General features: G+C 63.5%; 1 protein-coding gene across 1 annotated transcript; it reads right to left on the bottom strand.

The window, feature by feature from the left end:
* Window positions 1-437: 437 nt before the first annotated feature.
* Window positions 438-19,317, bottom strand: CDH15 (cadherin 15). The gene is made up of 14 exons (XM_032614847.1): window positions 19,276-19,317; window positions 13,471-13,629; window positions 13,170-13,325; window positions 11,969-12,113; window positions 5,647-5,807; window positions 4,791-4,919; window positions 4,192-4,377; window positions 3,030-3,283; window positions 2,260-2,402; window positions 1,862-2,098; window positions 1,414-1,653; window positions 1,156-1,292; window positions 883-1,050; window positions 438-662 (listed from the first exon to the last, which is right to left on the bottom strand). Exons 1-14 carry the CDS (start codon window positions 19,315-19,317, stop codon window positions 438-440), a joined length of 2,382 nt encoding a protein of 793 aa, XP_032470738.1.
* Window positions 19,318-19,843: the final 526 nt, after the last annotated feature.

Genomic DNA, 19,843 nt, shown 5'->3' with positions numbered 1-19,843 from the left:
CCCTCGGGGGCCAGCCGGGGGCCAGCCCACTGCCGTGGCTCTGGTGGGACTGAGGTGCAGAAAGGCCCTGCAAGTCGCCGTGCCAACCGTGCATTGGAGAGATGAGCATGTTTTTAATTCATGTTTGCCCGAGAGCTGCTTCCTTTCATACAGAGATGAGATCAGCGTGGGTGGGAAGCAGAGCTGGGAATGGGGCCTCTGACCCCATTGGAGGCGACTGACGGGGCAAGAGGGGCGCCTCCTTCTGGCCACTCCACTCTAGGCTTTGGGCCCTGACTTCCCCTGGCGGAGACCAGGCCGGCCAAGGCCCCAGGGCGGGGCGCAGGGCCCTCTGTCCATCTCGACACACAGCCGAGTCCGGCATGTCCGCTCAGGCGCCTGTGGTCTGCCCTGTGTCCGGGAGGCCGTGCCCTCAGCAGGGTGGGTGCAGGTCCCCATCAGAAAGCCTCTTCCCTGGTGCCCTCACGGGGCCCGTACAAGTCGGCCAGCCGGGCAAAGCGGGGCCCCCAGTCCCAAAGGCAACTATAGTCTGCGTCCTCATCACCCAGGCTGGACAGGATGGAGCTCAGCGTGCCTGCCACGGATCCGTCCCCCTCGTAGTCATAGATGAGAGCCGTGTCGTAGGGTGGGACGGCGGGGTCGCTGTCCACGGCCTCTAAGCCCTGTGGAGAGGCCTGGGGCTCAGGACCAGCATGCACCGGCCAAGCGCCCTCCGCCACCGGCTTGGCCAAGGCCTGGCCCCAGGAGCCGGGTTGGGGGCAAGGTTCTCTCTGGGCGATGCTCCTTCCTCGGCAAGAACCACCACCCCTGTCCAGCCCCAGAGCGATGCCTCAGGCTCGTGGGGTGGGGGAACGGGGTGCAGGGCGCCCCTGGGGCACCTACCTCGTTGATGAAGTCAGCGATGTCAGACGGGCTGGTGGGCAGCACGCGGGGGGCCTGGGGGTGCGGTCGGCTGAACGGGGCGTCTCTGCGCAGAGAAGGCCGTCCCAGCGGGGCGCCCAGGGCCGCCAGCTCTGCCGGGTGGCGCAGCTGGTCCATGTCATAGGCATCCTGAGAAGGGACAGAGCGCGTGGGGGTGAGGGTCGGGAGGCGGCTGGCCAGCTGGGGCCCCTGGGGAGACTCCCCAGCACTTGTAAGCCACCCCGGCCCCCTCACCTGGTCCTCCTCCCCGCCCCCCTGCTCATCGTAGTTGAGGATGTTGTCTCGAAGGTCGTCCTGCAGCCCGTGCAGAAGCCTCTTGTCACACGACCGCTGCCGGCACCGCACCAGGAGGGCCACCAGCAGGGCGAGCACTGGGGGTGGGGGGGGCAGCGGAGGTCGGTGTGGGGCGGGGGCGGGGCAAGGCGGGCGGGGCGGGGCGGGGCTGCCCGGTGGCGCGGGGCGGGACAGGGATCTGCAGGCGTGGGCACTCACAGAGCAGCAGGATGACACTGGCCAGCACGATGACCAGGGCGCCCAGGCTGACGCCCGCGCCACCCGCCCGCAGCGCAGCGGCCCCCGGCAGGCAGGCGCCGTCCAGGCCGCAGCGGCACACGGTCACGTTCAGGGGCTGCTCGCGCTGCTGGGGCGGCTGTCCCGAGTCCCCGAGCAGCAGGCTCAGGCGGTGCAGCCCCTCCTGGACCTGGAGCCTGGGCCGCAGGCGCGCGTGGCTCACTGCGGAAGGTGCCGGCGGTCAGCGGGGGCAGGGGCCGGCCACGCCCCTCTGCGCCTGTGCTTCCGGCGACAGCCGGCCTCGGCTCCCCACCTGTCCCGTGTGTGTGATAACTGATCCCTGCGGGCCTGAGGATGCAGTGCACTGAGGTGGGAACCAGTGGGGACCTGCCCCAGGCTCTGGACCCCCAGGGGCGTGGGGCGAGCTCACCGTTAACCTGGCTGAGGCTCCAGTTCCGGGCCAGCTCTGGGAGCCTGGGGCTCAGCTGGAAGTGGAAGGGGGCCCCGTGGGGGGGCAGGTCCTCATCCGTGGCCCCCAAGAGAAGGCCGGAGCCCTGCTCTGGTGTGCTGCACAGGCTGCCCCACGGTGGGGACAGTTCAGGGGCGTGGTCGTTGACCTCCAGGATCTCAACAGACAGGGTCCCTGTGGCCGTGCTGGGTGGGGAGGCTGCAAGCAGGAGAGGCCTGGTGGGCCCCTTGCCCCCCCCAGAGCCCCCACCCACCCCTTAAGTCTGCTCTGCGGAGCGCCCGCTCTCAGCCCTTGGGCGGCAGCAGGGGCCCCAGCCAGGGTTAGGGAGCCCTGGAACCCAGGCCGAGCTCCACGCTCACCATCATCTCGGGCCAGGATGATGGCCCTGTACCAGCCGTCCTTGAGGAAGGGGGATGCAGGGCTGAGCACGCGCTGGGTCTGGACCCGGCCGGTGGCCCCGTCCACTTGCAGCCAGTCTTCAGGGTCATAGTCCTTGGAGTAGCTGTTGGCGAGGAGGGGAGGAGGGGCCCTGAGCCTGAGCCGGACCCCCGGAGGTGTGGTCACGTGTAGACGCGCACACACGCACACATACACAGGCCTTTAAGAACAGTCCTTCCACAGCCCTAAGCTGGTATTTTCCATCCCAATCAACAGATGAAAAAACTGAGGCTCGGGGAGGGCAGGTGTGCCGCCCAGGGCCCCGTGGCCACTGAGTGACAGCCAGGATTCAACGGTGGGCACCATGTTGACAGACAAGGGTACACAGGACCAGGGCAGGGGGTGAAATCCAAGACAGTAACAGCCCGTCGTAGGGGAGTAACGGCTCCCTGGAACGGACAGGGCCGGACACTCAGAGGCTAGCCAACACAGACGGGCCGTGTCAGCGTGCGCCAGATGCAGCCCAGTCCTGCCTACAGGACGAGGTCACGTGAACACGCACGCACGCACACATGGTACTTGAGAGCTCCTGGGCTCTCGGTGATGCACACAGATGAGCCCTCTGCCCTCTGACCAGGGCCCTGATGGGAACCCTCCGGGCACAGGGCTCGGTACCCTTAGCTGTGCTGCTACCCTGGCTGGGAGGTGGACTGGGGCTGCGAGTTCCCCCCGCTCACCCCGGGGCCCCCACCTGAGCCTCTGCGGCTGCTGTGTGTCAGGGTCTCGGGCAGAGAAGGTGGCCACGGGGGTTCCTGGGGCCGCCCCCTCGGCCAGGCTGGTCCGCAGTGGGTTCTGCTGGAACACGGGCGCCTCGTTGACATCCCGCACCTGCACGCTGACCCTGGCCTGGCCCCGCTCGGCCCTGGGGGCCGCCGCCTGCAGGGGAGCCTCGTTCTGTGCCGCCACTTTGAGGTCGTAGCGCTCCCGACTCTCATAGTCCAGCGGCTGCAGGGGAAGCGGGGCGGCCGCCCGTCAGAACTCCGGACCCCTCCCCCCATTCAGGGAAGCCTGAGGCAGCTGCGGCCGGAGAGGCCTCTTCTGCTCTGTCCTCAGAGCCCCTTCTTTCCTTCTGCTTTTTAGCCTCGGAAAAATAAAAATCATGCAGGACAAAAAGGCACAAAAAATAATGCCAAAATGACGGCTACTGATCACGCAAACGTATTTGTTGGGTGTTGTGAGGCCCGTTTCCCGTCCCCTGGCCGGGCGTCCTCCGTGCCTCAAGCAGACGCTCGCCTGGGTCTTGCTAAGAGGGTATTTGGTGGACGTGGTTGAACTGACCTGTCCAATCAGCTGACTTTAAATAAAGAAGATGGTCCTGGAGAACCTGGGTGGGTCTCATCTGTGGGTGAGAGCCTCTGAGAGCAAACCTGAGGTTGCCCTGGGGAAGAAGGGGTCCCACCGCCAGATGCAGCCTCAGCTCCTGACTTTGCAGCCTGTCGCAGCCCCGCAGACTCCGGACTCGCCAGCCGCCTGCACGACGGCCGGCGTGAGCCGGTCTCTGGCAATAAAGCTCTTCCTGTGTTGACAGCTCACCTGCATCTCTCCGCACGTGTATGCACGTGTGTGTATGCACAGGTGTATGTGCACACGTATGTCCTGCTGGTTTTGTCTCTGGTCTCAGTTTGGCCAACATGTGAGGTCTGTATTTGTGCATGTGGATCATATACTTTAAGTGGCAAGACACTGGAAGTAACGTGGGCTTGTCCCCTCCTTCCAGCCCTGTCCCCCTGTGTTCAGCGTGGCCCGAGCCCACAGTCCTAGCGTTCTTGGTCCCCTTCGCTCCCCTCCTAAGGATGCACAGAGGATCCAAACGGGGTCCCAGGGTGTGAGGAGAGGCACCCTCCTCAGCTCACCTTCACCACAGACAGCACGCCCTCGTTGGTCTTGGGGTCGGTGCGGATGGCGAACTGCCCGTCAGGGTCGCCCTCCAGGATGGTGAACCTGGCCACCCAGTTGGGGGAGCCGGGCAGGTCCCGGTCCTCTACCTCCAGCCGCCCCACGTCCACTCCGCTGACGGCCTCTGTGGCCTCCAGGAAGAACTGTGGGAACTCGGCCCCGTTACCCACGGGTGGACGGGGGACGGTCCCCTGCAGGGTCACCCTCCCACTGCCCACCCATGAGGAGTCCAGGGCACCAGGAGCCCCCTCCCAGTCTCGGCCATGTGCTGGGCACATCTTCCCCGGAGGGCAGGGCTGCCGCTCCCTCCCACCCAGGAAGGCTTGGGGACAGGTCACACCCCAGGGTCTTGGTGGCTTTCCCCCAAGGCCCTCTAGCTCCTGACATGCTCACAGGCCCCCCCCACCCGATGCTGGCCTCTGGCAGGGTATCCTGCACGATCCACACAGGATGCCTCCTCTGTGGAGCACCTAGCCTCCCACCCACCAGAAGCCCCAGGATCGGGGGGAGGTCAGCCCTGAGCAGCGGCCAGTGGAGGTGAGGACGGTGGCAGCACCTGACCCCTGGTGAACTCGGGGGCGTTGTCATTGACATCCTCCAGTGTGATGATGGCCGAGGCAGTGGCGGTGAGGCCGTCTCCAGACATGTCCGCCACCTGCAGGGTCAGATTGTACACGGCGACCACCTAGGAGCACAGTGACATGGGGTCAGGAGACCCAGGTGGCGTGCAGGGCGGGACTGGTCAGCCACCTTAGGGCCTGGGGGCAGGGCAGGCAGACCCCAGGAGGCTCCAGCATCTGCCCTGCTCCCAAGCTCTGGGGCAAAACAGGCTGCCTAGCCTCTCCGGGTCCGACGGCACCACTGTCGACCCCAGACTCTGCCCCAGCCTGTGAGTAGGCAAGAGGACAGTTGCCGAGCCGGATGAGCACTTACGGGGCACCTGCTGCACTGGGGTGTGGGGTCCCTGCCCTGGGGAGCCAGGTGCAGCTGCCGAGAGAGGGGACAGAGATCAACTAACGCAGTGAGTGGCCCTGGGGAAACCAAGGAGGGCTTCCTGGAGGTGAGGTGCCAATGCCACACAGAAGCCCGGCAGCCAGGGGCCGCAGAGGCCCCACAGGGGAAGAGTGGGCACGGCCGGCTGGAGGGCGACTGTTTCTCTGCAGCATGCGTGGTCGCTGTGGGCCCACCCCAGGCCGAGGAGCCCTACTGCTCTGTAGGCAACAGGGTGGGGGAGGTCTCTGGCAGAAACACATGCTGAAGGCCCCTCACACCATCCCTGGACCAAACCACACAACTACCCGCGGGGCAGGTCTGCCGGAGCCCAGGGCCACGGACAGTGTCCGCGGCACTCGGACCCCTCGTCTGGGGGGCTGCCCTGCCTCAGCTGTCAGGGTGTAGCGGCATGGCCTCACCTCGCGGTCCAGGCCCACTTGAACCGTGCGGATCTCCCCTGTGTGCGGGTCGATGCTGAAGAGCTGGGGGCCGCCCTGCTCCAGAATGGAGTATCGCAGGGCCGCGTTGTCCGTCTCCGGGTCGTCCGCATCCGTGGCCTCAGCCCTGGTCACGTAGGTTCCTGGGAGGGAGGGGACATGTGGGGGTGACACCCATGGATGCCAGGGCGCGTCGCCCACTGCCCTGCGGCCCGCCGCACCGGGTCCAGGCCCCCGGTCAGCCTCGCACGTGCAAGCATCCCAGCGTCCTGGCTTGTGTTGCTTGTGGGGATGAGGTGGGGTGTCCAATGCACACTGCTGACACCTGTCTCCTACAGGACCCTGAGACATCGCCCAGGACCGCACCTGCGCTCTGGGGCAAACAAGGCCCTGGATCTCAGGAGAGAAGGGCCTCTGCAGGGGTCCTGGAGGCGCCTCAGCACCTGTGCCCACCTGTTTTCTGGAGTAATTCAGGTCTGACCATCCCTCCCCACACCGGCCCAGATCAGGTGTACTAAAATTATCCTGGTGAGGTGGACCAGCCTCGGGCCACCCGAGGAGCTAGCCCCCCCCCCCCACCTGTGACTGGGCTCATCCCAGCCCCTCCTGGGCCCTGACGGGTCAGCTGAGTGTCACGCTGGTGTCTGATGAACGGCAGTGACCCGGCCGCTGACCCAGCCTTAGAAGGTGGGAAGCTACCTTAGCAGGTAACTCCTGGCATGATGCTGGACCCCAGGCTAAAGCCAAAAACAATGCACCGGGATGCAGGCAAGCACTTCCAAAGGCACCTGTCGGGCTCTCTACGACGGAGCAAGTGCGCAAACTCCTGGGGTGACTGGAGCCCAGCTTCTCGCCAACAGAGAAGAGGACCCAAAAGGAACCCTGCAGAGCTGGATCGGAAGTGGAGGTGCCAGAGAGGACTCGTGACTTGTGATGAAGGTACAGAGCCATGTTAACACAGCTGTGAGAGAGTACGTGCACACACGCACGTCTGCACGTATGTGAGCTTATTTCCCAGCCCCGGCTGCTGAAGGGGCCTGGGCCGGTGTGATGAGCTTCTGATCAGCCATATCTGGGACGATTTGAGCTTCGAAACAACAGTGCAAAGAATCATAACCCACTGAATGAAGCAAGAATACATAAATCCAGACAGATCCATGTGAACAAAACACATACGAGACAGGCTGGGACCTGGGACCCTTTGCTGCAGGGCTTGCGCCTGGACACAGGTCTCCTCGAGCTACAGAATACAAAGAAACTACAAGGGACTAAAAATAACTATGTACCTGGCAGTTAGAGCAAATTCTGGACGACATACAAAGAGACTAAAAAGCCCAACGGCCACTTCTGAAGAGCAAACACCGGCCGGGAGCAGAAGCAGGGCACCTGTGCGCGCCCCGCGCACACACCACCGCCTATGGTGGCGCCTGTGGATGTCTTTCCCAGCACCATCTGCCGAGGAGACCGCCCTCTCCACGTTGAACGGTCCTGGCGTCCTGTGTAAAGTCACCTGCCCGTGGTGTGAGGTTTATTCCTGGGCTCTCTATTCGGTTCCATCGGTCTATGGTCTGTGTATCTGTCTTGAGGGCAGGTGCGCACTGATTGCTGTACCTTTGCAGAAAGTTTTGAAATCAGGAAGTGTGTCCCCCAGCTTTGTTCTTTTCCAGGATGGTTTTGGCTGTTCAGGGTTCCTTGAGATTTTATAGGAATTTTAGAATGAGTTTTCTGTTTACGGCAAACCCCCTAAGCCACCCCCACGGCCTGACCCCCTGGACACACCCCTGACCCCTGGACACACCCTATATAAGGAACAAGCTCGCCCCCCCCTCAGGGAGCAAGCTAGCAAGGGAACCTGTTTCTTGTTCCCACTCCCCACCGCTGCAGCAGGGGCCCCAATAAAGCCCTGCCTGAATTTCTTGTCTGGCCTTTGATCAATTTCTATTGATTAAGGAGGCCAAGAACCCTGGTGGGTAACACATACACACCTATGTTCATATACAGGGGTACTGAAAGTCCCATCATATAATAGAGAGCCGAGTGATGACCAAGAAGAAACAATGAATTAGAACAACACCTGATGCAGGCGAGAGCCGCCAGAGATGCTAACGCTGCTGGGCGGCAGCTTGAGGGGTAGCAGGACACCTGCACGGTCTCAAAGGGTCTCCCACAAGACACCTATTAATTACAAAGGGGAAAGGAGAAAAGCCAGAGCGGAGAAGCTTGGCGGACACCCCCTGAACTACAGACCCAAATCGGCATCTCCAGGAACGGGATGTGCACGCCTCCTGAGGGGGCTCGAGCCACGCGGACTCACGCAGAGACAATCGTCACAACTGCCTAAATGCCCCAGGATGTCAGTGTCGTGACCAAGGAGGTGAAAGGCTTCACAATGAAAACTACAAAAGATCAGTGAAAGAAATTGAGAAAACACAAATAAATGGACAGACCGTGTTCATGGCTCGGAAGACTTGTTGCTAAGATGTCACTAGCACCCAGAGCGACCTGCAGATTCAGTGCGATCCCTATCAAAATCTTAAGGACAGTTTCTTTACATAAATAGAAAACTCATTCTAAGATTCCTATAAAACCTCAAGGGACCCCAAACAGCCAAAACAATCCTGAAAAAGAACAAAGCCGGAGGACACACTTCCTGATTTCAAAACTTTCTGCAAAGGTACAGCAATCAGTGTACAGATACACAGACCGATGGAACCGAATAGAGAGCCCAGGAATAAACCTCACATCACGGGCAGGTGACTTTACACAGGACGCCAGGACCGTTCAACGTGGAGAGGGCGGTCTCCTCGGCAGATGGTGCTGGGAAAGACATCCACAGGCGGAAGGATGGAGCTGGACCCGTAATTACGTAACAGCATATGCAAAAGTCAACTCAAAGTGGATCAGACCTAAGTGTACAACGTAAAACTACAAGACTCTCAGAAGAAAACATAGAACACTGGTAATGTCACGAAGGTAATGATTTCTTGGATATGACACCAAAGGCACAGGCAACAACAACAAAAATAGACAAACCGGACTTCATGAACATTTAAAAATGCATCAAAAGACACTGTCTACAGAGTAAAAAGACAACCCACGAAATGGGAGAAAATATTTGCAAATCACATATCTGATAAGGGATTAATATCCAGGATATATAGAGAACCCGTAAAACTCAACCAGAAAAAGAACCAACAAACAACTCAATTCAAAAATGGGCAAAGGGACTTCAACAGGCCTTTCTCCAAAGAAGATATACAAGTGGTCAACCTGCACATGAACAAACGCTCAACATGACTAATCACTGGGGAAATGCAGGTGAGAACCACGAGGTAGCCCCTCACACCCATCAGGATGGCTGCTGACAGCAAGAAAACAAACAAAAAGCAGCAGGCGCTGGGGACGACGTGGAGGAACTGGGACCCTCCTACACTGCCGGTGGGGATGTAAAATGGTGCGGCCACTGCGGAAAACACCGTGGAGGATCCTCAAAAAATTAAAAATAGGGCTTCCCTGGTGGCGCAGTGGTTGAGAGTCCGCCTGCCGATGCAGGGGACGCGGGTTCGTGCCCCGGTCCGGGAGGATCCCACATGCCGCGGAGCGGCTGGGCCCGTGAGCCGTGGCCGCTGAGCCTGTGCGTCCAGTCTGTGCTCCGCAATGGGAGAGGCCGCAACAGTGAGAGGCCCGCGTATTGCAAAAAAATAAATAAATAAAAAATAGGAACTTCCCTGGTGGCACAGTGGTTAAGAACCCGCCTGCCAATGCAGGGGACACGGGTTCGAGCCCTGGTCGGGGAAGATCCCACATGCCACAGAGCAACTAAGTCCGTGCGCCACAACTACTGAGCCCACGAGTCACAACTACTGAAGCCCGCACACCTAGAGCCCGTGCTCCACAACAAGAGAAGCCACCGCAACGAGCAGCCCGCGCACTGCAACGAAGAGTAGCCCCCGCTTGCCACAACTAGAGAAAGCCCGTGCGCAGCAACCAACACCCAACACAGCCAAAAATAAATAAATAAATAAATTTATTTTAAAAAATTAAAAATAGAACTACCATTTGATCTAGCAGCCCCACTTCTGGGCATATACCCAAAGGAACTGAAAGCAGGGTCTCAAAGACATATTTGGACACCCATGTTCACTGTGGCACTATTCACAACAGCTAGAACGTGAAAGCAATGCAAGGGTCCACTGAAGAAAAAACAGATAAACAGAATGTGTATAAACATCCGACAGAGTATTAGCCTCGAAAAGGAAGGTGATTCTGACACGGGCTACCACACCGATGAGCCCCGAGGACAGGACGCTCAGTGAAATCCGCCAGACACAGGAGGACAGGTACTGTACGCTTCCACTCACACGCAGTCAAACCACAGAGACGAGAAGTAGACCGTGAGTGGCAGGCGCTGGAGCGGGAAACGGGGAGTTAGCGTTTAATGGGGACAGAGTGAGCGTTTCAGTCTGGGAAGGTGAGAAAATTCTATGGATGCTGGTGGTGGTTGCAAAATGATGTGAACGGGCCTAAAACCGCCGACCGGTACACCTAAAAATGGTTAAGATGCTAAATCCTGTTATGCGTATTTTGCCACAATAAAACTTGGCAGAACAGAAGTCAGTGTCATGAGCCCCTGACGGCTGAGGACCCGTCCCCAGTGAGGGGGTGTGAGCGGGCGGGGGCCTCAGTCCTGCCACCACGACGAGAACGGAGGGGAAGCAGGATCACACCTGTGTGTGCCCGTCAGATGGTGACGCACGGGCGACCTGACACCCCCGAGTCCAGGCTGTGACCCCCCAGGAGGTGCACACGCTGGGGCTCCCCTGGTGGGGCAGGTGCAGCGACCCCACGGAAGCAGGAAGAGGGGCCGAGATTGGCACAGCTGCTGGCGGTCCCTGGGTGCCCACACGGGGGCCTGTGCCCTCTCCCACGCGCCCACTGAGTGCTCCCAGGGAAGGCGGGGTGGGAGCAGACCCGGGACGGCCCCTCGGCTCAGGCCACAGGGTGGCCCAGGTGTGGGGAAGGCCATCGGCGGTCCACAATCACAGGGTGAGGGTGGGGCTGCTGGGCTGGAGGGATGGCGCTTTGCCTTTGGGGGAGGAGCAGGGACCCTGAAGCAGCCCCACCCCTGGGGCTCAGGGACCACCTTCGACCGAGACTGCCCACCCCCCAGTACCCCAGGAGCCCTGCCAGGTAGCACACAAGGGTTGTCACCCTGCTAGGGGCCCCTCTGCAAGCAGGGCTGCGCTGCTGTGGCGGGAACGCAGAGGCCCCCGGGAGCTGAGCTCCAGCAGTGGCAGAGGCCAGGCCCGTCCCCTCTCCCCACAGCGGGCTGGCCCCCACCTCTGCTGTGCTCTTACACACAGGGAAAGGGGAAAATTCCACCCTGGTGATTAAACAGAAGCAGATGTACGGCCAACCAGACACTTGGGCTTTTATCTGACAGAACTGAAGCAACCACCCTCCGCGTGCAAAAGGCCCTAAAGGAAAAGGTGGACGGCATGCAGGAACAGACAAGGCTCAGACAAGAGGCCGGGACTGTGGACAGAGGCAGGACCTCCTTTGCTCTAAAAGGCTTCGTTGGGCAGCTGAAGCTGAACAGGTGTGCAGGTGAGATGTTACTATGTGTTTAGTGTTAACCCCTGGCTTTGAAGTTACACCGAGTCCCTGGTGTGCTCTGAAGGCAACCAGCCTGGGATCTGACCAGAGCCCCGGGGACCCGGTGGGGAGGGAAGGAGCAGATCGCTGTCTGGAATGTCTGTTCTGCCTGGAACAGAATCAGGCCAGCGAGTCTGCCCTGTGAGGACGCAGAAGGGACAGAGGGTCAGCGGTTTCCGCACTCAGTGTAGAATTAATAAGCGGTGAGAGGCAGTGACTGATAACGGGCAGGGGGTCGCCTCTGGGGGGATGAAGGAGACAGAGGTGTTGGTCGCACAACACTGGGAATGTGCTAAATGCCACTGAAAAGTTCGTTCCAAAGTGGTTAATCTTATGTTATGTGAACGTCACCTCTATTTAGAAGGAGGAGGGGGGAGGAGAGGGAGGGGAGAGCGACGGAAACCACCGGAGCTCTGCCACCCAGGAATCCTCTCTGAGCTCTGGAGGATTTGGGGGTTCACATTTATATTGCAATGGGAAGAGGCTTGAGTCGACTTGTGGAAATCCCCTCCGTCCTGGAGACTGTTTACGTATTTTTAGACTCTCTGAAGGACCTCTAAAGTTCTTGCTGAAGGGAAATCCTGGACTTCTGACCTACCCAGCGCCCTTCGCGAAGCTCCCTCCCCCACCGGGAACCCACTCGGCTCACCTGGGACGGCGCCCTCCAGCACCTGGCCAGTGAACACCTCCTGCCGGAAGACAGGCCGGTTGTCGTTCTGGTCCACAACCACGATCTCCAGGTCCGTGGGCTCCTCCAGGGTGGACCCCCCCAGGTCCAGAGCAAAGGCCCTGAGCTAGTCAAGCAGAGAGCAGGGGCTGGCACTGCGGCCCCCACGAGGGCAAGAGCGGCAGTCAGTGCAGACTCTGTGTCCTGCTGGAAACAGGTGAGAAGCGGCACGGGGACGGGGCAGTGCCGGGCAGGTGGGACTGCCCTCGAGGGGAGCCCGGGTTCTCCCAGCAGGCGGGGTGGCCACCACGCGCCCCCTCTTGCCTGGGCCACCAGGAAGCCCACAGCTGTGCTTCGAGCGTGGCTGCAGCGACGCTCCCCCTGGCGCCCCTGGTCTCTCTCCCCCTAGCGGCCCTGGTCTCTCGCCCTTTTTCTGTGAACAGCCATGGCTGCTTTTGAAGTTTCCGCTCCACACGTGGAACTGTAACTTCAAGCACCTCCTGTCCCTTTGGAGAACAGACTTGGTACAACTTCCAGGGGAAACACACCCTCTAACTCTCTGTGTAAGGGAACCAAGAGCGGGTTCTCAAAGTCTGAGGGAGACTCAGGGCACAGGAAAGGCAAAGGCTGCAGCCCCCTCCCTGGGGCAAGTCTGAACATCACCTTAGGGCGGCCAGGCTGGGGGGCGGATCGTCTGTCCGTAGGAGACTCAGGCGAGTTCCAAGCTCCCCTCCTTGGCCCCTCGCTCACCCCCTCCCCACTGCCCTTTCTCTCAGACCTGACAATCCCAAGGCCTCCAACGGGCAGATCCCATCCCACCTCCCCCGACTTCCCACCCTGACAGTCACGGGGCAGCTGCCGCTGGGGGCGGCCAGTTCCGTGGGATTCCTCACGGCACCCCACGTAGCAGGCTCAGGGGAGAACCGGCCACACCAGTGTCTGGTGTTGCTTTCCTGGGAAGGCTGCCGCCCACCCTGATGCCGGCTGCCCAGTCCTCCTGGGCAGGAGCCAGCGTTCAGTCTGCTCACGCACCTGCCGAACGAGCCTGTGATCCTGGGGCAGCCGGTCCCAAATCCCACCCCTGCCCCCCAATTAAGGATGCTGGGTTTTGCTGGTGGAGGTGTGGCCATGGCCCCCACGGGGAGGGGAAGGGAGGGGCGGGGCGGGGCGGGGCGGGGCCCACCCTGAAGCGGTCTGTCTTCTCTCGGTCCAGCACGGCATTCAGGGACACCTTCCCTGTGAACTTGTCTATGGAGAAGATCCCCCGGGGCTCCTCGTCCACGCCCGGCCCCTGGATGCTGTAGATGATGCCGCCCAGCTGCTGCTTGTCCGACTTGATCTGTGGGACAGGTGATGGGCTGGGGAGGTGCCCCAGGGGAGGGGTGTCCCCTCTCTGCAGCCCTCGGTCCCTCCCCCAGCTGGGATGGGGTCACTCAGCCTGCGGCCCCAGGGGTGTGCCCGCCCTAAAGCACGCGGCCCCTCACCTGCACCAGGGGGAAGGGCAGGCGCTTGTGGTTCTCGGACACACTGATGGGAGGGATGACCCAGGCTCTCCGCACGCGGCCCGGTGCCAGCACCCGGTGCCAGGGGTACAGGGTATGCGGCCTCCTCAGCCCGGGGACCCCCACTGACAGACACAGGCTCTGCAACAAAGAAAAACCTCCGTCACCACCACAGCAGCGCCCAGAGCTCCCCCACCAGGGCCGGGACGTCCCCTCCCTGACTGCCAAGCCCTCCGTCGTGTGGCCCGCGGAGGTTCGGGCTTGGGGGGCATGGGGTGCTCAGGGGGACGGGAGGCAGCCTGGCTCCCGGGAGCCCGGGGATGGGTGGCGAGGCCCGGGAGGGAGGTGGGTTGAAGAGGAAGGACGGCTGGGCGGGGCTGGGGGCAGTGGGGGGACACGCGGCCACCCCAGGCCTCCTGGTGACGTGAACTCTTGAGGGCTGCTCGAGGTTGACCAGGCAGCGCTTCTGTCCTCAGAGGCCCAGAGAGGGGGCCACCTGGGGGCCCTCCCGCACCCAGGGCAGCTGTTCACGTGGCAGGTCCCCTCCGCCAGGCTGGGGAGGGGGACACGCCACACGCCTCTGGGAATCAGGCGGTGGGGCTGTCTGTCCCAGGGCTGCTTTGTGGAAATGGAACGGAGCTGAGCTCCCAGCTCCCCGCCCCCGGCGGCAGCTGCCTCTGCCTCTAGGGACCGGCGGGGTGGGGCGTGTGCAGCTGTGAGGCTGAGGGGCCGGCGGGAGGACAGGGCAGCTGGAGTGTTTTGGACCCCGATCCCCCAGAGCCCAGCCCCAGCCCGTGCTGTTTTCCTCCCAGAACCGTGGAACCAGGTGTGACCGTGTAACCAACACTTTAGTACCTGGAACCCGGGACGCTGTCTCCGGCTCCGCACGCCCAGGGGACAGGGGGGCGCTGTGTGCAACGTCCCCGAAGCCCAGCGCTCGGGGCCTGCGGGGCTGCAGAGGCAGGACAGAGTGTGGGGCAGCCGTGTCCCCCGACGCTACCCCACGGGCGGGGCCAGGGATATGCACCCACCGCCCTGCCACCACCCGCTGAGCTCTGGGCTCAGCACTGAGGCTAGTCAGGAACCTGGCAGGGGGCAGGGCGCCTGCGGTGCCGAAACCCTCCCCAGACCCACTGTCAGCTCGTCCCCCCCCACCTCTCAGACAGGGAAACTGAGGCCCAGAGAAGAAAGCCACCTGGCGGGGTGAGGGCAGAGCTGGCGGCAGCCCCAACAAACACCCAGAGTCTCCTGGGACAGCCCTGGTTTAAACACGTGGTCTCCGTATCCCACGCCCTGATCGGCCAGTGGCTGGTCTGAGCGTGGGCTCAGGCACTGTGGCCGGCTGGGCGTGGAGGCACTGGGGGCCCTCTGTGCTCCCCGAGTCATGAGTGGGGCCGATGCTGGGGCACCCTTGGAGGGCACAGAGCCTGGCTGGACTTGGATAAGGGCTGTCAGGGCCCAGGGCGGGGGCAGGGATGCTACTGGGACCCAGCTCGGCTTGGCTATAGGAGAACGTGAGCAACGCGCCTTCCACGGCTCTTATGACCCCCCCAATCCCCCTGCGTTTGCAGCTGCCCCCTGCCCAGCCCCCCTCCAAATCCAAGGCAGGGCGGCGGGGGGAGATGCAGTGGAGCTGCTCCTGCCAGGCCCCTCCCCAGCTCTCTGCGCTGCGAGCTCCCTCTGCCTCCCACGGCCCTTTCCCTCCTCGACCCCTCGACCCCACCCCTGGCCAGCCGGTCCCCCAACTTCTGCTGAGGTTTCCATCCCTTTCCTCATCGCAGTCGGTAGAGGGACCGGGCCTGGGCTGGTGGCCTCAGGGAAGGGGGGCTTGGTGACTGGTGAGTGGGGGGACTTGGGGGGCAGTGGAGGGGGGAGATGCCCCTCAGCCAGGAGGCTGCTCTTCCGGGCAACCTCTGGCCTGTGCCCCCCTGCATGGCCTCCCTGTTCTGCCCCCCTGAGTCCTTGTACACTTTGCTGACAGAACTGCACTGACATCCAGACTAAAGTCAGCCTCCCTGGGGGGCCCCGGGCCACCTCCCTGGTGCCCAGACCTCGTCCTGCCACCGCACTTGAAATGCCAGGGGCCTGGGGTCCAGGCAGCAGCACACCCGGCTTGGAGAAAGGGCCGGGCGGCTCACCAGGCCCCTGAGCTCCCCGTGGCCCGACAGATGGCAGCACTGCCTCCAAGCCTCCCGGGCAGCTGGCTTCTCACCAAGACGGCCCAGCACAGGCCAGTGTGGTGTGGCCCGCCAAGCGGAGACCTGCCGGCCTTTGTCACAGGCTCGGGGGGGATAGCGTCTGTTTCCTGGGCATCTTGGGGCAGCAGCTCCCTTGCCCCCGACCTCGCCATTCCCCGCCCCTCCCTCCGCCCCTCCCCAGCCCCTCTCAGCCCTCAGGGAGCAGCAAAGGCGGGAGCCACAGGTCCACCAGCGCCGAACCTCCATGGCAAGGAGCATTTCTGTGATGCCCAGTGACACAGAGGCACCGCCCTGACCTCAGCAGGGAGTGAGGGACAGCCTGCAGATGCTCCTGGGCCACTGGGGGACACGCTGCCCTGTCCACACCTGGGCCGGCACCTCCGGCCCTGCAGCCCCCCACCGAGCCCACGGCTGCCCCCTCCCTGCCAGCAGCCTTGCTGACACTCCAGGACACCCACCGGCTCAGCACAGGGCACGTGGCCGGGGCGGAGTCTGGGAGTCCTGGACCCCAGACTCTCCACGGCCCAAGGTCACGAGGTCAGCAGAAGCCGCAGAGCCTTGGCAGGGGCCCCTCGCCCAGATCGGAGGCTGCAGTAGGTGGCGTGGCCAGACTGGGCTGCAGCCGACTTCCGGCTCTCGGGACGCTTCTCAGTTTGTCCTTTGTCCTCCCGCCCGCCCCTTCCCAGAAGATGCAGGTGGCCGGGGAAGGCCTGGGAGCCGCCTGGGAATCACAGGACACTGGAGCCGGGACGAAGCCACGTGCATAGAGCCGTGGACGTGGAGTGCACATCGCTCACAAACGCTGTCACCCTCACCGCCCCCGCACCACACAGAACCAACGGGCATCAGGGACCCACTTCTCCCAGCGGGTGCCCGGTGGCACCCCCATGCTCACCCTCCGCCGCTCCCTTAGCCAAGAGCCTGAGAGAACAGCCTGGAAGCCCTAGAGATGCCGGGCCACTGCCCCCTCGCTGTGGTCCCAGCCCCGCCCCCAGCCCCACGGATGCCGAGTAAGAGAGCTCCCCGTCTGGTTTGGAGCTCTGGGGCTCTCCTGAGCCACGTGGCCTCTGGGAGGAAGCCGCAGCCACACCCCTGGGGGCTTTGCAAACCGTGAAGACCCCCTGAGGCAACGGGAAAGTCCTGGAACAGGACGGTCCCCACAGCAGACACGCATGGTCTTCTCCAGAACAGGCAGGGGCTTCAGCCCCACGTCGCTGTGACAGTAACCGGGGCCGCGGAGGGAAGCCAGTTCGGGGCGCTGTCCTCTCAGCGTGGGCAGGACAGCCGGGAGCATGGTGCCTGCCCCAGTCAGCGGGGGTGGGGTGGGGGGGGGAGGCTGGAGAAAACAGCTGTCCCTTCGCCTCGCCATCTTGCCCCTCCTCTGAAGCCCGCAACAGCTGGAGGGGGCTCAGGGGAGAGCCGCAGGGGCCTCTCTGGGCCAGGCGGACAGCTGGGTCCATTCCTGGCGCGCCTGATGCCTGCCAGGCCGTCCAGTCACAGGGTGGCCTGGATTCCAGCCGGGGGTGGGGAAGGGGCTCAGGCCTGGGGAGCTTGTGGGGCCTCTCCCTCAGCCCAAGCAAACCCCACCCACGTTCCCCCGGGCTCCAGGTCTCGCACCTGCTTCCTGGAATCTGAGGGACCCAGGCCCGGAAGTGATGCTGGAGGGGTGTCCCCGCACGTGAGTGCACGGGCAGTGACATGGCTCAGCGGAGCCGGACGCAGGCTTGGGGCCCATTCCAGCAGCACGTGGGTCTGCCATCTGGGCTCCCCACCCCCAGGCAGGGGGGCGGTCCCAGTGAAGGCCCAGCTACTGGGGACACCACGGGCACAGGTGAGGAGCCAATAGAGGCCAGTTCCGAAAAGACACACGCTAAGTCCCCTGGCTGAGATTTCAGGCAACACAAGGGAAGGGTGAGCCTCGTCCAAGGCCACCAAGCAGATGACGGGCCTGTGCGGAGTCTGGTCAACAGGCCTCCACCCCAGGGGCCCACCCGAGACAGCCCTGCCGGGGTGCTCCCGGAGGTGGAGGAAGGTGTGTCCGGGAAGCGCCACAGGACCCGTGTGGCTGGACAGGAGAGGACAAAAGTCTGAAAGCTGAGCTGGATGGGGGAGGGCCGTGCGAGGTCCTGACGCAGACATATGTCGGCCAATCCCAAAGTCGCTCCCCTCACACCGGAGCTAATTTGAGCCGCGGGGAGTGCGGGAACATGAGTGGCCAGGCCTGTTGGCTGGTCTCCCAGCGCCACCAGAATTCCCGCAGTCCCCAGCTGTCTGGGAGCGGGTGCATTGGGCATGACCCTGGGGGAGGGGAGAGGCATCTGAGAGGGATCTACTCCCCTCCCCCGCAGCAGAGTCCCCCTGGGGCCCGGTCAAAGGATGACACCCCCAGACCCAGGAGTGGGCCTCCGAGGACATGCCGCCTGATGCGGGGCAGGGGCAGGAATAGTGGGGAGGGGGCGTTGCAGCCTGGAGCCTTCTGGAGCGCATGGGGGCACCCAGGCCCTGGGGTGGGGGCAGAGAGCCCGCTGCCCCGGGTGGGCTCCCAGCAGCGGGCCGAGGGGCACAGGCCGTGGGCAGCCAAGCTGTGCCGGGCAAGGGTGACCACGGCCTCCCTCTGGGTCAGCCGGACATGGCAGTGGGGAGCGGCCAGCACCGCCTCCATGGGGGTCAGTGAAGTCCCGGAGGCAGGGGTGTGGGTAGCTGGGGCGGGGGGCTGGCGGCGGCACCTAGTCAGCTGCCAGGGGCTGAAACCCGAGCTGGCGAGCCGGAGGCAGGGGCGCTGCGGGAGTGAGGGGCGACGCTCACCAGCGGCCGGTGCTGCGTGATGGGTCTGGAAGTGTAACAGTGAGTGATGATTCGTGGGCGCAGGGCCAGGCCCTGTGCTCATCACCTGTCAGGTGTAAGAGGCCTGAGGCCGTCCTCCTGGCCCCCAGCCCTCACCAGTGACCACCGCTCAGCCCAGTCCCCCGAAGCCCGGAGACCACGGAGGCCACACGCTGCACTCCTGGCCCCAGCCTAGCACCTGCCCAGAAGCCAAGGGCCGAAAGGATGTGGTCCCAGCCACCCAGGGGTGGCCGTGTGGCGAGTGGGGCGGCCTGTGTTCCCTGCCGCCCGTCCTGCTCCCACCAGGGAGACCAGGGCTCCCCAGGGAGAGGGGGTTTCTGGAGGGCAGAGCCCACAGCTGCCCCTGCCGGCCGGACACATGGGGGCTCGGACTCCACCTAACTAGACAACGGAGAATCACCTGCCGCTCACAGGGGTCCCTAGGGACCAGGCCTCCAGGCTTTCCCAGCTGGGGGTGCTCCTGCCGCCCCCTCTCCCTCTCCTCCCGCGAGACTGAACACTCCCAGACCCCCGCAGGGCTTAGGGGCGCCCCTCCGTTGTGAGGGCCCGCCTTCTGGGTGCTCTCCCGGCCGTCCCCGAACTTGGCTCCCCGTCCGGTCCAGCGGAGGCGGTTACACTCCCCCCTGGACAGGGCTGCCCCGCACAGAACCCTCGGCCCTCGGTCCCCGAGACCGGGACGCCCCACTCTAAGACGCCGGCGCTCAGGGCAGGGGCCAGAGACCCCCGCGCAGCTCCCGTGCCTTACCTGGGCCAGCAGCCCGAGGGCGAGGAGGAGCGCGACGTCCATGGGCCGGCGGCGGGCAGCGGGCCGAGTGTCCGGCGGCGGGAGCGACGCCTTCTGCTGGGACAGGACCCGGCTGAGTGACAGCACAAGTGTGCGGGGCGAGCCTGGCGAGGGAGTGATAATGTGTGCGGGGGCGAAGCTGGGCGGGGCGTGGGGCTGAGTGACAGCACGTGTGTGGGGCGGGGCGGGGGGGGGGGGGCCGAGTTACAGCATGTGGGCGGGGCGTGGGGGCGGCTGAGTTACAGCAAGCGTGTAGGGCGGGGCGTGGGGGCTGAGTGACAGCACATGGGCGGGGCGGCTGAGTTACAGCACGTGTGACTGACAGCATGTGTCCGGGGGCGGAGCAGGGGTCGGGCACCGTCCCAGGCTGGATGCGGGGCTCCGGGAAGGAAGCTGTCAGAAAGGCAGCGGTGGGTGGGGGCTGGGGACTAGGGTGGATTCCCTCATTCATTCTGAGCACCAGGCACACTCTTGCCTCAGTGCCTTTGCACCGGCCGGCCATGCCCTCGCCAGGACTGCCCGTCCGGCT

The sequence above is a fragment of the Phocoena sinus genome, chromosome 19 (genome assembly GCF_008692025.1).
Source record: "Phocoena sinus isolate mPhoSin1 chromosome 19, mPhoSin1.pri, whole genome shotgun sequence".
Classification (NCBI taxonomy): Eukaryota; Metazoa; Chordata; class Mammalia; order Artiodactyla; family Phocoenidae; genus Phocoena; species Phocoena sinus.
The sequence above is the reverse complement of the archived record's forward strand: the minus strand, read 5'-3'. Positions and strand labels throughout refer to the sequence as shown.